Raw genomic sequence first — 14,549 nt, forward strand, 5'->3', positions numbered from 1 at the left:
AATGTTCTTTACCCAATAATTCATTATAATTCGCCTGACAACACTTTGAAACTGTAAATTGATTAATTTTTTATTTGCTCTGAATTTCACCATCAACGTGAATGTCATTCCGGTGAGAATATTTGTGTGTGACTTGATACAGTAAATGTATTTGTCTTTAGTATAAGTAAGTTTGTCAGTGTATTTGATCTTACTTATATGCTTGCAATTTTTGTGAGCCTCTCAGAGCAGATTTGGATTTATTTCCATAACATGTGGACTTATGACTAATCAAAGGCTTCCTAACATCAGCAAAACTCAATAAATTTTATGATTTTTATTATGTCCTAATAAAAATTTAATGACTGGTGCTTAATAAATAAAATATAAGTTTCAGGAAATTCCCATTTTAATCAAGCATGCTTTGAAATTTAATAACGGTCAAAATTTAAATTAAAAATTGATAAGGCATTAGAAAGTAATACAATGAATAGGGAAGTCACTATCAGCTGCATTAAGTTATAGTATGAAAAAATCCCATTCATTTTCATTAATACATAGTGTAAAAATTAACATTATTTAAATTAAGTTTGAATTGTAGTACATTGACACCAAAAATATTAACGAACATTTAATGATTTGAATCATGTTCGAAATTCATTCTGGTTCTACAAATTGAACGAGCTGGATTGTCGTGAGAGAATTTCCTTTAAAATAACTAATAATACGTGATATTTAATTGATTTTAAATCAAAAATAGTTAAAAGGACAAGTGTTGAGTGCATTAAACTTGGTAAATATAAAGTTCTACTGAAAAAAATGAAGTTTTTTGTGAAAATTGTCAAATTCAATTTTTTTGCCTAAAGTCGCTCCAAATTTCATTATTAAAAGTGTCAATATAAACTCCTTGACGTGTTTAAATAAAGGATATAATCAAGTTTAACAAGACTAAAGTGAAAAAATAATTTATAAAACATGAGCAACTTCCCGAACAGCAATCTTTATGGATATGGATTCCAACAATCCAGTCAGCAACTAAACTATCCACCACCCGTAAGTTAACTAATCAAATCTATCATGTTGATAAATTTATTTATTATTCAAGGAATGTGAACTTTACCAATCAGGCTACTTTAAAGTAATACATTTCGTATTATAAAATTTATAATACAATTATTTAAAATATATAAAACCTTTATCTGTGTATTTTCCGTTCGCAATCAGTCAAAATTTACTTTTTGAGTATACAGTTCATTTGCAATGTCATTGATAAAAACGAGAAAATTTTAATATTAACAAGTATATAAACATTAAAATGACAATTTTGTTGGTTTTTATGAGAGTGAAATGTATTACATAGAAATAATACATAAGATTGTGTCTAAAAAATTTGACGAGACTTAATTTCACCATAATAAGAAAAATCAATATTAGGTTTGTGTGCTGCAAGCTTTATCGCAACAGGTAATTATTGGAATATTGTTAAGATACAGACATCATATCGAAAAAGAAGTCTTTCACATAGTCCTTAAATCAGAAATTTTAAATTAATTAAATTCAGTAGGAAAATATGATATTTTCAATGTACCAATACAAATATACAGCAATATGTAATAGTATTAAAATTTACTTAAATGTCCCAAATCTTATTTCCAGTTTATGAATTCTCAATCTATGGCATATGATAACACAAACCGTTATTCAGCACCTCCACCACCGCCACCACCTGAAAATCAAAATCAAGGATCTACATCAGATAATATGCAGCATCAAAATATGAACATGAATAGAGGAAGACAGCAAGGAAATTTTAATCAAGGATTTAACAATAATCGTGGACAACAGAATAATAATAATAGGCAGCAGAATAATAATAATAATGCCAGAGGTGGACGTAGAAATTTAAGAGGCAGTGCTCATTTTTCAAATGATAATGTTCATTCACAAAATTCAAACAGCATGAATTCAAATGTAAGTTTTAATACATTTCAAATACTTGAATTTCATCATCAGAATTCCGCGATTAAAACAGATTAAATGGGAAATAACATATATTACAATTTATTTTATGATTAGTATTAAATGTTATCAGCTAATATATTTTGTCTTAAAAATAATAATTGATAATATTGGACATTTGTCTGTCTCCACGTGCATGCATTAATTTTAAGAATAGTTAAATCCGAGGATTTAAAATTCAGGACTTTTCAAAATCTTGGTTTTAATTAGATACAAGGATTCACATTTTGACAATTCTGACGCGCTACTATTCTAGTAAATTTAAATTTACGTATCATCATTAATCATTCAAATATGGTTCAAGCACATACATGATTTGATGACATCATTTATATTTTTTTCTCTAATTTTTAATTATTCCATAGTTTAATGACCCAAAACCAAATCAGATGCAAGGCAATTTTGGAAATATGCGTGGTGTAAGTGCTAAAAAATTATCAATTAATGTCTAATATTAATAATTAATTTATTTAATCAGAATCAGAATAAGAACAACAACAATAATAATAGAAATAATACCAATAAAGGAAACTGGAACAAGAATAAGAATAATCAAGGTCAGAGTCAGGAAATAAATCCCAATGCAAATTTAAAATTCGCACATGAAGTTCCACAGCAGTCATCTCAGCCAATAACATTAAATCCAGGTGCTGCTCCAACAAATGTCACAAATTTTGAGGATGAATTTAGAAAATGGGAAGAGCAATTTGAGAAATGGCAGCATGAAATGAGAGATCATCCAGATAAGGAACAATATGAAAAATATAAGGAACAATTTATGCAATATCGCGAAGCTTTATCAACAGTAAGTAAAAGTAATACATAAATGGTGAAATTCAAATTATCAATTAAAATGTTTACATAGCGTCTACTAAAATTGAAAGAGAAATCATTCTCAAATCCGCCTATGACCGATGAACAAATCAAATTTAGTACGGAATGGACTGCGGGTGATCCCAATAAAAATACAACGACAACTGCTGAGTCATCAAGCTCTTCTAAAACTGTTTATAATCCAACAACGTCATCAACACAATTGCCACCAGCATTTGTATCAAATTCTGATCTGCCTGCATCATCAATTCTATTTGGCTGCTCATCATCATCATTAGCAAGCACAAAAGAAATTCCTCAATTAAGTTTTGCACATGATAAATTTGAAGAAGAGAATATTATGTCCTTTGAACATGCTATTATGGATCCAAATTATTCCAATTTTAATAAGAATAGCTTTAAAAATTCAGAAGCAACTATTCCTGGTCTCGAAACGTTTAAAGAACCACCGAAAGAGCCAATTAGAGAGAAAGAAGATGATGATGTTGTGATTGTAGCTCCAAATGAGGTAGTCGAATCTAGAAAATCCCCTCTTCCAATGCCACCACTTCCTAATTTTTGTCGAACAAAATCTAGAAGTATAACATTAATTGATGATATCCTTGAAGAGCCCGGGCGATCAACTAGACCTAACAAGTAATTATAAATTTAAATCCATAGATTAATTTTTTAATCCTTAAGATTAAATATTTTTTGTTTGTCATTTTTCTTCAATTTCTTATTTATTCTTCTTCTGTAATTACAGAGTACTCATAATGATTAGAGGAGCACCTGGCAGTGGCAAACATCATTTAGCAGATTTAATTTATAAGAAAGAATCTGAAGAATATCGTAATGATCGATGCAAAATACTATCGATTAGAAATTTTATTGTTAATAATATTTATGATCCACGTAAAGCAGATGAGTATGATGTGCAGCAGCTTAATGAGTGTAGAGAATTAATGCAAATAGGGTATAATAATTTTGCCATTGTTGTTCTTAATGGATGTGGCATAAAACATTTTAATAAGATTGCCCATATGGCTTTCAGTATGGGAAAGTATGAATGTTATTCTATAGAAATTCATCAAAAATCTGAAGTTTGTCATAAATATGATACATATAATAGAAGTATTATTGATATTCGAACTGCAAATGAAGATTTAGTAAGATTCTCAACGCCAATAAGAATTAAGCTATTAGATCCAAGCTCACTTTACTTTCCTAAATTAAAACCACAACCGGCATCAGCACCAGCACCACCCACCGCTAATCTATCGCCTACAACAGAAGAATTTACAAAAAATATAGCACAACTTTTACAAAATGAAAATGTCATGCAAATATTGCAAGCACAGATGAAAAATAATCAATCAAGTCAGCCAATGCCTTTACAACCACAAAATCAGCAGCAAAAAGTTCAGTCATTTCATCAGCAGCCGCCACCGTTTCAGCAGCCAAATTTTAATAGAATGCCACCAATGCATCCAATGCGAGAACCTCCAATGAATCCAATGCGAGAACCTCCAATGCATCAAATGCGAGAACCTCCACCGAAACCTTTTACACCTAAAAATTTGGCTAACTTCTCAGTTGAAGATTGTCCAATTTTTAAACCTGCAAAAGTAGTTGACTATAATCATGTCCATAAACAGACATTCGAGGAATCATTAATGGAATTTAAAGTATTTCGAACTATTGACTATAATCATTTAACATCCTATAAATTAAATGAATTTATTAAGGACATAGATGTTGATCGAGTCATAGAGAAGAGGAAAGCTATAGCATTAAGAAAGAAAATTTTAGAATATTTAAGAAGTGCTGAAAGACCTGAGGATACAGTGAGTAATCCTAAATATCCACGAAACTGGGAAATTCTAGAACGTGAACGTCCACCAAGAAAAAGCAAAAGGAGGAAGCGTATGACTGCCAAAATTAAAAGAATTCTTATGGAAAATAAACGTGATGAAAATTCATGGATGACAAAAGGATATGTTAGGGATGAAAATGAGCAGATGGATTTGGAAGCAATTTCATCGGATGATGAAGGAAGTGACATCGATTCTTACGAAAAACCAGCGAAAATCCCAAGAATTGAAAAGTATGAGGACGAGGAAGAAGAAGTCTATGACGAATTTAAAGACATTTTTAAAACAATTCCTGATTTTAATAGATACAAACACCCAAGAACAATTAGTATTAAAAATATTTTGTGGCTTCCTGACAGGAAATCCAGACCACATAAGATTTTAATCATCCTTCGTGGTGCTGCTGGATCTGGAAAATCTCATTTAGTGCAACTAATTAAAAGGAAAGAAACGGAAATGGGAAATTCTGACATAAGAATTTTATCAATTGATGATTATTATTTGACTGAGGAAGATGAAGATTGTGATCCAAAAACTAGACAAAAGCTGACACGAGAATATATAGAAAGTTTACAAAAGCATTTAAAGAAAACAATTTCCAATAATTTACACAATTTTATTATTATTGATGCTGAGAACTGTGATCTAAGTTCATATAATCAATTTCATCAGATTGGCACATCAATGGGGTTTTCAGTCTATACAATTGAATTATATCAAACGCTCGATATTTGCATGAAACAAAGCAAAAGAGTCTCGTCTAAAGATGACCTATCAAAGTCAATAGATTTATTGAATAAAAATCGTCTTCCTAAAGATCATTTGCTGCTACTTCCAACTGCACTCTATGAGGAATATAACTGCTTTGTTAATCCACTGTTGTCGAATGAGAAACCAAAGGAAGTTCCTGAAAAACCCAAAGAAGTTCCAGAAAAAGATGACTCGATTAAGAATTATCAAAATTATCTCGTCCAAACCATTGATGATGACTACCTGGAAGTGATGCCACAATTTAATTGGCATAATCGTGAGACTGTTGACATTAAGGAGATTTTGGAAGAACCAGGAAGATCAAAAAGGACCAAAAATGTCGCAATTTTAATGAGAGGACCTGGCGGTTCTGGTAAAAATGAATTGGCATCCGTAATATTGAATAAGGAACGTGAGAAAGGAAATGAAAATTGTATATTTATAAGTTTTGAGGAATTTTTCATCAATGAAGGAACTAAAAAGTATGAATTTAATAGTCGTGAACTAGACACAAATGTACAAAAATTAATAAGGAAGTTACTGGAATTAATGCGATCAAAAATGTACACTTTTATCATTGTGGACGTTGAGACTGGTGATTTTTCACATTATATGCAAATTTATGAGCTATTGTCCAAACAGAATCAATGCTATACAATTGAGACATATCAAGATCCAGCTGTATGTTTAGAAAATGACGTCCATAAACGTCCAAAGGATGAAATTGATTGTGTTTTAGAAGAAATGAGCTTAAATCCAACACCTAACGATCATATCTTACTTGATGCTTCAGTATTTTATAAGCATCAATCTACAGTTGCTTCATCTGATCGTCCTCTAAAGTCAGCACTTAAAACATCGCCGAATACATCATTTAATGCTGAAAATTTACATTCACAAGATTTGGAGAAGCTTTATGAGTCGAACTCAGCAAATTCGACATTGCATGAAAAGTTCCAGGCACGATTTAATCAAAGAATCAACATTAATGGCCAATTCATCGATCGGAACTCAAGTCCACCATCAAATTTACCCGAATTTAATTGGTTTAATGAGAATATAACAGACATAAGAGAATTATTAGAGGAACCAGGAAGAAGTAGTCGTCCTGAAAAAATTGCTATTTTTATTAGAGGTGCTCCATGTTCTGGAAAGACTTATTTAGCGGCGCTAATATTAAGGAAAGAATTTGAAAAAGGATGTGAAAAAGACTTTAATTTGCTATCAATTGATGAATATTTTGAGGAAGTGAAATATCGTGACACGGAATTTGAAGGACAATATGAAAAGTACATCGAAAGTAATGCAGATGCAGCAAATATTGATGACTATATGCAGGAACTTGATGAAAATTTCACAAGTGTTTTAGAAACTGATGGACCAGCTTTTGTCGTTTTAGACGCTGATTTTTGTGACTTGAAATATTATAATGAAATGTGGCAAAAAGCAGTTTCGTTTGGATTTACTTGCTATACAATTGAGTTAAATCAAGATGATAATACATGCAAAAAGTTTAACGATCATAAATGGGATGAGTCATTTATTTTGGAACGTAATAAAATGATGCGTGAGATTCAGACGCCTAAAGATCATACGTTACTTGATCCTGAATATTTGTATCAAGAATATAAATATGAATTTAATGAAAATGGTGACATTTTTAATGATAATTTTGAAATGGAAGTCGATGATGATGGATCAAATGACGAAAATAATGAATTATCATTTGGTAAATTTAAAATGTCAGCACAGACAAGTAAATGGGATGATTATGAGACACCGGATATTGAGCGACTTGATGGCATCAAAAGTAAATCAAAATGTGTTACAATGGCTGATTATTTACAAACAGACGATGCCAATGAGTGGTCAATGAGACCGTCGCAAAGTGGAAAGAAGAGAGTACGTTGGGCTGATATTGAGGAGAAGAAGGAACAGGAACGTATGAGAAAGATTGGATTTATTGTTGGTCATACGGATTGGAATCGAATGACTGATGAAAGTGATGGCAGGAGTGCTCTCGAGAAGACTAAATTTATTGAGCCTCGACAGAAGAAATGAGAAGAATAAGGTTGAGAATTTTTGTGAATCAATTATTTTAAGGAATGGAATTTGGGAATGAACGCACTGCTATTCGGGGTATGATGGTAGTGCACTTTGTGGTTGGAACGCACTGATGATGCTTGATCTGAATGTAGGAAATCGAAAAATCTCGAAGTAGAAGCTTAGATTTGATGCCTGTCGAATATCATTGAATACTTCAAAGTTCTTTAAAAATTTGAATTTTTTAAAATTATTGAAAATTTGAATTTTTAAAAACAGTTGAAAATAAAAATTCTAAACAACGAAATTTGAATCTAACAAAACCGTTAAATTTTGAATTTTTGAAAACCGTTACAGAATTATAGGTTTCGAAAAATGGTTTGAATGTCAAAAAACCGTTAAAAAACTATATTGTATATAATCATAAAAATTTGGCATTAATTAAATCAATCCGAAATGTTCACGCATTGACTTCTTATATATCATTTGCTAATTTAAGTTAATTGATCCACGTGTTTTTCGCTGATATTATTATTACCTAATTAATTAGCACTTCTTGTAAATAATGTAAAAAATAATTCTAAGAAAGCATGAGTAATGAATTTATTATTTAGTTCCTTTATAACAGAATTATATCAATTTAAATAAATGTTAGTTAAATGTATTAATATTGAATTTGACGGTCGAACATGAAAGTAAGCCTCGATAATAATGTTGTGATCTGAATGTCTTTTGATAGAAAATAATTAAATTAATTTACATTTAAGATACTTGAAGCATAAAAATAATAAATTATGAAATATTAAAAAAACATGACTTTTATTTAATTAAATATCTTTAAAGTAGCCTGACCCTGACCCTGACCCTGACTAACTAATGTTGTCAACTCTAATAATTTAATTATTAATATTTTTGTTTCTTTCAGACCGGTTATCATGTTGAGCCAAAAATCATCGAAAACAGCTGGCATTATAAACCGATATATAGTGAGGAGCATATTGACGATTCATCAATTTATAATGGTAAATTTGCTAAATGTGAAAAATTGGGTTCAAATAAATCTTGGGATTAAAATAAATCCATTGATTTAAGTACATTTTGAGATTATATTCTAGATGATGATTAGTTCCTATAAATACGTCGTGGATCGTATGACATTGATAAGAGTAATTGAAATTAAATCCCGAGTAATACAGTGAAATTTGACGTCAAGGCAACTTTGCGTCTTATCGTCAATACGACCACGTAGCGGTGGCCTAACGAACAAGTTGTATTTGGGAAGCTTTACTTTTAATGACCAGTTCAGCCACTTAACAATCATTTCGATATTCAGCGTAGGTGTAAACGATATTTAGATTAATTTGACCCAATAAATTTGGAATCCTTCCCCAACATCTGTGAAGAAGAAGGCACAGCAACTAGCAAAAGGAGCAGTTTAAGCCAGGAACAGATCAATAGGAACTAATAATCATCAATAAATTCATTTAACTGCATTAATCTAGACTTTATCCTTAATAATCTTATAGCTCTCGGCAAAAAAAAGTGTCGTGCGAGATATGGCATAGCACAGAGGGATAAATGGTGCAAACCTTGCTGGTAAGTAGACTAGTCATTTTAATTCCATTTTAATTGCGTTTCCAAAACATATTTTCAGTTGGAAAAAGAAATGCATTCGTTACAATATTGACGAGATTGACTCAAATGATATTGCATCGCCAGAGATTGCAATAAAGCATCCGTCATATGGATTCAAAGTGTACAGACAAAAAATGCCATTAGTCAACGTTATGCTGGGTTACTAATGTTTCAAAATTGCCTTTGGAAGCTTCCGGGATAAAGTTCTTTACTTCATTTACTGTTAAATTGATGACGACATTATGTTAAGCCACGGATTTTATGGGGAATTTCTCAATATTCGAATTCATTCAATTTTTCACATTCTTGTGGATTTATTTTTTATGTTAGGCGCCCGACTTTTTATTATTTTTATTTTACACAAATTAATGCTGTATTTTATATTATTGTGATTCCACGTGATTCACATTTTTACTGGTATCGATGATCGAAGATTTGTCATTAAAAATGGAAAATGACGTAAGATTTTTCATTGATGACACAAAACCGGACAAATCTCTTTAATTCCACTTATTTCTCTCAGTTTTTTTGTTATTAATCTTTTGTCTACATCTCTTTCTATCCAAATTTAGACTTTCGTCGTTTCATATATCCAAACTTGACTTTTACACGTAACAGTGTGCACACTATGATGATATGTGACTAGATGAGACTCAAAAAATTTGCTATAGGAAGGAATGCATGATGACTTTTTAGTAACGGAACTAAGAGGAAATGAAAAATTCTTGAAAACTTCAAGATGCATCGATTCATTTTGAAGTTTTCAATTAGTTTTCTGTTTTCTGCTTGAAATAGCAATCAATAAACCGCGGCAGAGAAAATCGATGTTCTCTGATTTTTGATTGCTATTTTTAGCACAAAATAAAAGTTACTAAGAGAGATTTTCATGCATAAGAACATTTTCATCGATCAAAGAGCTTTATTGATGCTCTGTTTAATGTTTTAATTAACTTTTAAGTTTTATTTCTTTCGATTTTTTGGCCAAAAATCGCACTTTTGAGATAAATGATGACTATAACAATAGTCGATCGTCGATATCCATAAATTATAATTTTATTATTTGTTAATTGATAAAGAATTTTACTTAAATTAACAACGTATATACATTGTAAAACGTGATAAAAAAAGCTTCATGCTATAATAAAAATTCATGAACAAATATTGTAATGCAAATGAGGGGTATTTAGTTGGAATTATGCTAGAATATTCCTTTCAAATTTAACGGTTTTCAAAAATTTGAAAAATAACTGTCATTAATATTTTGAATTCCATTTTCGTTAAATTTTGAACGAGAGTTTTTTTGAACCAGTAAAATTTAACGGTTTTTGGAAATTTGAAAAATAACCGTCATTTTTTTTTGAATTCCTATTTTCGTTAAATTTTGAACGAAAGATTTTTTGAATTTAATTCGACGGTTGATAATTTTGAATTCCAATTGACCGTTAATTTTTTGAATTTAATTAATTCAAATTCAATTTGATCGTTAGAAAATTTGAATTTAATTTGACAATTTCAAATTTATTTTGACAGTTACATTTTTTTTGTTGGATTTTATTCAGTTTATTAAGTACTTTAATTACATTTAATGGTGTAATACACTTACTTCCTTGAATGTCAATGTCAAATATCCTTGACATGATTATCACATCTCTCATAATTAATTATTTATTCACTCAAGTTCCACAATTCAAGAAAAAATATTTAATTAACAAGTTGACATCTCTTATAAGTCAATGCATAATTCTTCATACAATGCCTCTAATTCATTTTTATATTAAGCATAAATCGTGAGAAAGAATTCCACATTTCTCTCTCTCAAAATATTTTTCTGTGCTCACCTCACATGTGTATAGTATTTATTTTCATTTCTCAATGTACGATTTTCATTCAGTTTTAAATTTGCCGGCAAACTACGTAGCTCGCTATTTCTTTTTTTCTTCGCTGTGATGCCTTAAAGAAAATTTTTTATATATTCAAAATCTATAAATAAAAAAAAAAATAAAAATTTACGAAATTCGATAAGCAGTACCAGAACATCAAAGTGAAAAATAAGGCCTTAAATTACAAAAAAGTTTAATTAACTATAAAGTGAAAAAAAGAGAACAAAACCTTATTGTCGTTATCTTGTCGATAAGAAACTCAAACAATTACATTCTATAGATAATTGATAAACAGTAATAATTATTAAATCCATTGCATATTTCAAAGGAAAATTTTGAGTGATTTGGATTCATATTTTGAATCCCTCAAAAGTGAATTTTTCCCTTGGAAAGTAATGGGAGATTGTCTCGAACGTGTGAATAATTGTCTTCATATTTTTACTTCATGCCTACCAAAGGATAATAACCAAAGTAACAGCACTAACCTTAACAACTATACTAAATCACCAAAAATGAGCAATTACTATACATTAATGTTACCAACAAGACCTAAAATTGATGATGAAATTAAAATCAAAGCGAAACTAAAGGAGCGTCCGAAAGAGTAAGTCTTTTTTTGATGAACAGATGCTTTTTTGGCACTAAATACAAAATATTTTCTCTTCATCTTCTCTGTGAGATCATCACATGTATGCTAAGTTGCCTTAATTTATTAGCTCTTTCATGTCATGCTTAGCATTGAAAATGTATACAATATTCTGTAGCAGTGGTTCGCAAACTGGGATTGTCCACGGGCACGCCTTGTGGGTAAGCCTCGACCGAAACCGCACACGAATTACGATTCTCTGCCATGAATCGCATCTCGTGTTCAGTAGAGGCTTGCCTGCAAGGTGTGTCCGTCTATAATATCAGGTTCACTGCATACCTTAGTGGAGTTTACGTAGGCCCATTAGCACGTTGAAGCTTCGAGGAAAACTTCAACCAAAACCGCATGCGAGATACGGTTCATAGCATTTTCACTTGCTTACTTCCTTCCTTGGTTTGGGTGCCATTGCCTCGCATAGAGAACCCCAAAAGCCGGGTCCTCTGTCCTTCGAGGATTTCTGCCAGTTCGAAATGCTCGTGGTGGACCTTAGTGACCGGAATCGTACACGAGACACGGTTCGTGGCAGTTTCACAAAAAATTACCCCGCGACACACAAGTTGCCCACCACTGTTGCTTTATACAATATGTTTAAAATCAATAAGATGCTCGCCATTAAGTTTTTTGTTAGCCTAGCATAATTTGATGAAGGTCATGGTGCTACGACGCGTGTCTGTAGTATTTTTATTTTATTAGCTTGAATGAGTCATTTAGACGCCAGCTTAACGGCTATTGTGTAACAATTTTTATATCCTATTCTGAAACTGCTTTCTTTTTCTGAGCATTTTTGGTCGTTGTCATGTGAATCACTGCTGCATATTTATGGAGTATATAAGAAATTTTTGGAATGCTCAAAAGTTCATCTTATTCAAATATTATTTCTTGTAAATTGATGCCATAAAAGTATTATCTCCCACACAATAGACTCTTTTTGTTGCTTCAACATCTTTGCTTTGTGTCCGAACAATACACTATTAAATATGGATTTTTAATGATTTTGCATGGGTCGTTAAGTTAAATATCGTAAAAATAGTTTCGGAATTGAGTCATGATGTGGAATTTGGAGTAGAAATGGAAGTATTTGTATTGAAAATTAGGATTTTGTGGATACAGTGCAGAAGTCAGACTTCCAACTTAAGGGTACAAACTTAAAAATAGCAACCTCAACCCTTCCTTGTACTAAATACTTGCGTTCCATGTAATTCTCCATCAAAAATTGCATGGATATGCTCCAGCTGTAATGAATCAGTTTATTTCATGTCAAACTTGGGCTTCAGATTTAAGTGCGCAAATGCTCTTATTGAAAGCTTCTTGGTTCCAACATCTGTACTTTCCTGATCAAGACCAACTTAGTTTCTTGGCAAAAGCACACTTTGCCACATAATAGAATTCGTTGAATGCTGGGTCTTTCCTTAGGCAAACTCTTCCAGTTTCTAATCTCCAGCACTTCTGCGTGTTTGTTGACACAGTTAATCCACTTAGAACTAACTCTGTAAAGCATTCTTACTAAGATTCCCACAAATCTTCATGCTCTTTATTCAGTATAGCTCAAAGTCGACTCGAATTTGGACTTTTACATACAAAATTTGAGTCAATTTTTACCTTTGATATTCAGGCACAGAGAGTAAGGCAACTTTGCGTCTTATCGTTAGTACGGCGAGCTCTAACAATGACGTTGTGCGACTCGACAAGATATAATTCAAACAAAGCTATAATCCAGTGTAACAACTTGATCCAGTTTAATTCAATTGTTTTTTTATGTTGTGTCACATATGTTGCACCACATGTTGTGTCATAAAGCTTCAAAAATTCCATTTTAATGACTTCATTCTTATGAGAACACAATTTCATCACATTTTATGACCTATCCAACTATGCCACTCGGGAAAACTTTTATCTCTTCTTTAATAATAAGACATTTTTGGCCATAAAAAGAGTTTCAATTATCTTTTTTCGTTTCCATGCTTCTTTCCTACACTAAGAAACTGACAGCAAGAAGAGCAATAAACGCGAATTTAAAATTAAAATAACAACGAAAAGAAATAAAATTTCAATTTAGAATATTTTGAATAATTAATGACGCCTACATACTTAATAACATTAGAAAATTTTGCAATATTTATGGTGGACAGCAAAAGGATTGAATTTTTAACATTTTAATGACTTTAATTCTTAATGAGAATGTAATTTTCATTTCAACGGTCAGACGTGAAATCGATTCAATTCTGGGAAAAATGAGGGAAAATTTCTTTGCAGAAATGAAAAATGGAAAAAGGGTCAAGAAAATTTCCATACTAAATTGAAGGAACGATAATTGAGGTCATCGGGAAAAAGCTTTTTATTGCATTCATGCTTTTAAAAGTTGTGGTTATGTCTGTGGTTTTCTGTCTGCCTGCTGTTTTCAAAATAAGACAAGGAAAATTTCAAAAATTGAAGAATTTAAAAAGTTCAAAAAAATTAATTTAAATTAAAAAGTTAATTTAAAAAAAATTTGACCGTTATTTTTCAAAAAATTAATCGTTATTTTTCCAAAAAAATATTGATCGTTATTTTTCAAAAAAAAATTGATCGTTATTTTTCAAAGAAAATTTGACCGTTATTTTTCAAAGAAAATTTGATCGTTATTTTTCAAAGAAAATTTGATCGTTATTTTTCATAGAAAATTTGATCGATTTTTTCAAAGAAAATTTGATCGTTATTTTTATTAAAAACTTGATCATTATTTTAACTTTTTTGAAATTTTTTTAACCGTTATTTTTTAAAAAATTTTTGGTCATTTTTCTTGAAAAAAGCAAAAATTTTAAACTTAATACAATCGTCTGTCTTTGCTACTTGTTAATAATAAAGCTTTTGACGAGCTTCATTAGCAAATTAAGTGTAAATTGATCGTTATCCTCCCCTTTTCTCAACAGA

At 30.8% G+C, this 14,549-nt stretch overlaps 1 protein-coding gene across 2 annotated transcripts; it reads left to right on the forward strand.

Moving 5' to 3' along the window:
- The first annotated feature begins 648 nt into the window (after positions 1 to 648).
- On the forward strand, positions 649 to 8,008 carry LOC139093856 (uncharacterized). 2 transcript variants are annotated; one of them, XM_070644708.1, is made up of 7 exons: positions 649 to 772; positions 846 to 1,032; positions 1,636 to 1,950; positions 2,364 to 2,417; positions 2,477 to 2,803; positions 2,864 to 3,468; positions 3,578 to 8,008. In XM_070644708.1, the coding sequence occupies exons 2-7, from the start codon at positions 955 to 957 to the stop codon at positions 7,494 to 7,496; spliced, it is 5,298 nt and encodes a 1,765-aa protein (XP_070500809.1). In that variant the 5' UTR covers positions 649 to 772; positions 846 to 954; the 3' UTR covers positions 7,497 to 8,008. The 2 variants fall into 2 exon arrangements, with proteins under 2 accessions (XP_070500809.1, XP_070500807.1); XM_070644706.1 differs by having other exon boundaries at positions 655 to 1,032.
- Positions 8,009 to 14,549: the final 6,541 nt, after the last annotated feature.

The sequence above is a fragment of the Chironomus tepperi genome, unplaced genomic scaffold, assembly GCF_022539635.2.
Source record: "Chironomus tepperi strain 1889 unplaced genomic scaffold, CSIRO-AGI_Ctep_v1 contig_346, whole genome shotgun sequence".
Classification (NCBI taxonomy): domain Eukaryota; kingdom Metazoa; phylum Arthropoda; class Insecta; order Diptera; family Chironomidae; genus Chironomus; species Chironomus tepperi.

What these genes read in the sequence shown, in the direction of transcription:
- LOC139093856 (XM_070644708.1), top strand. Translation starts at nt 955, where the DNA reads ATGAGCAACTTCCCGAACAGCAATCTTTATGGATATGGATTCCAACAA. An exon ending in ATTTTGGAAATATGCGTGGT is followed by an intron (nt 2,418 to 2,476) that starts GTAAGTGCTAAA and finishes TTATTTAATCAG; the next exon opens with AATCAGAATAAGAACAACAA. An exon ending in ATCGCGAAGCTTTATCAACA is followed by an intron (nt 2,804 to 2,863) that starts GTAAGTAAAAGT and finishes ATGTTTACATAG; the next exon opens with CGTCTACTAAAATTGAAAGA.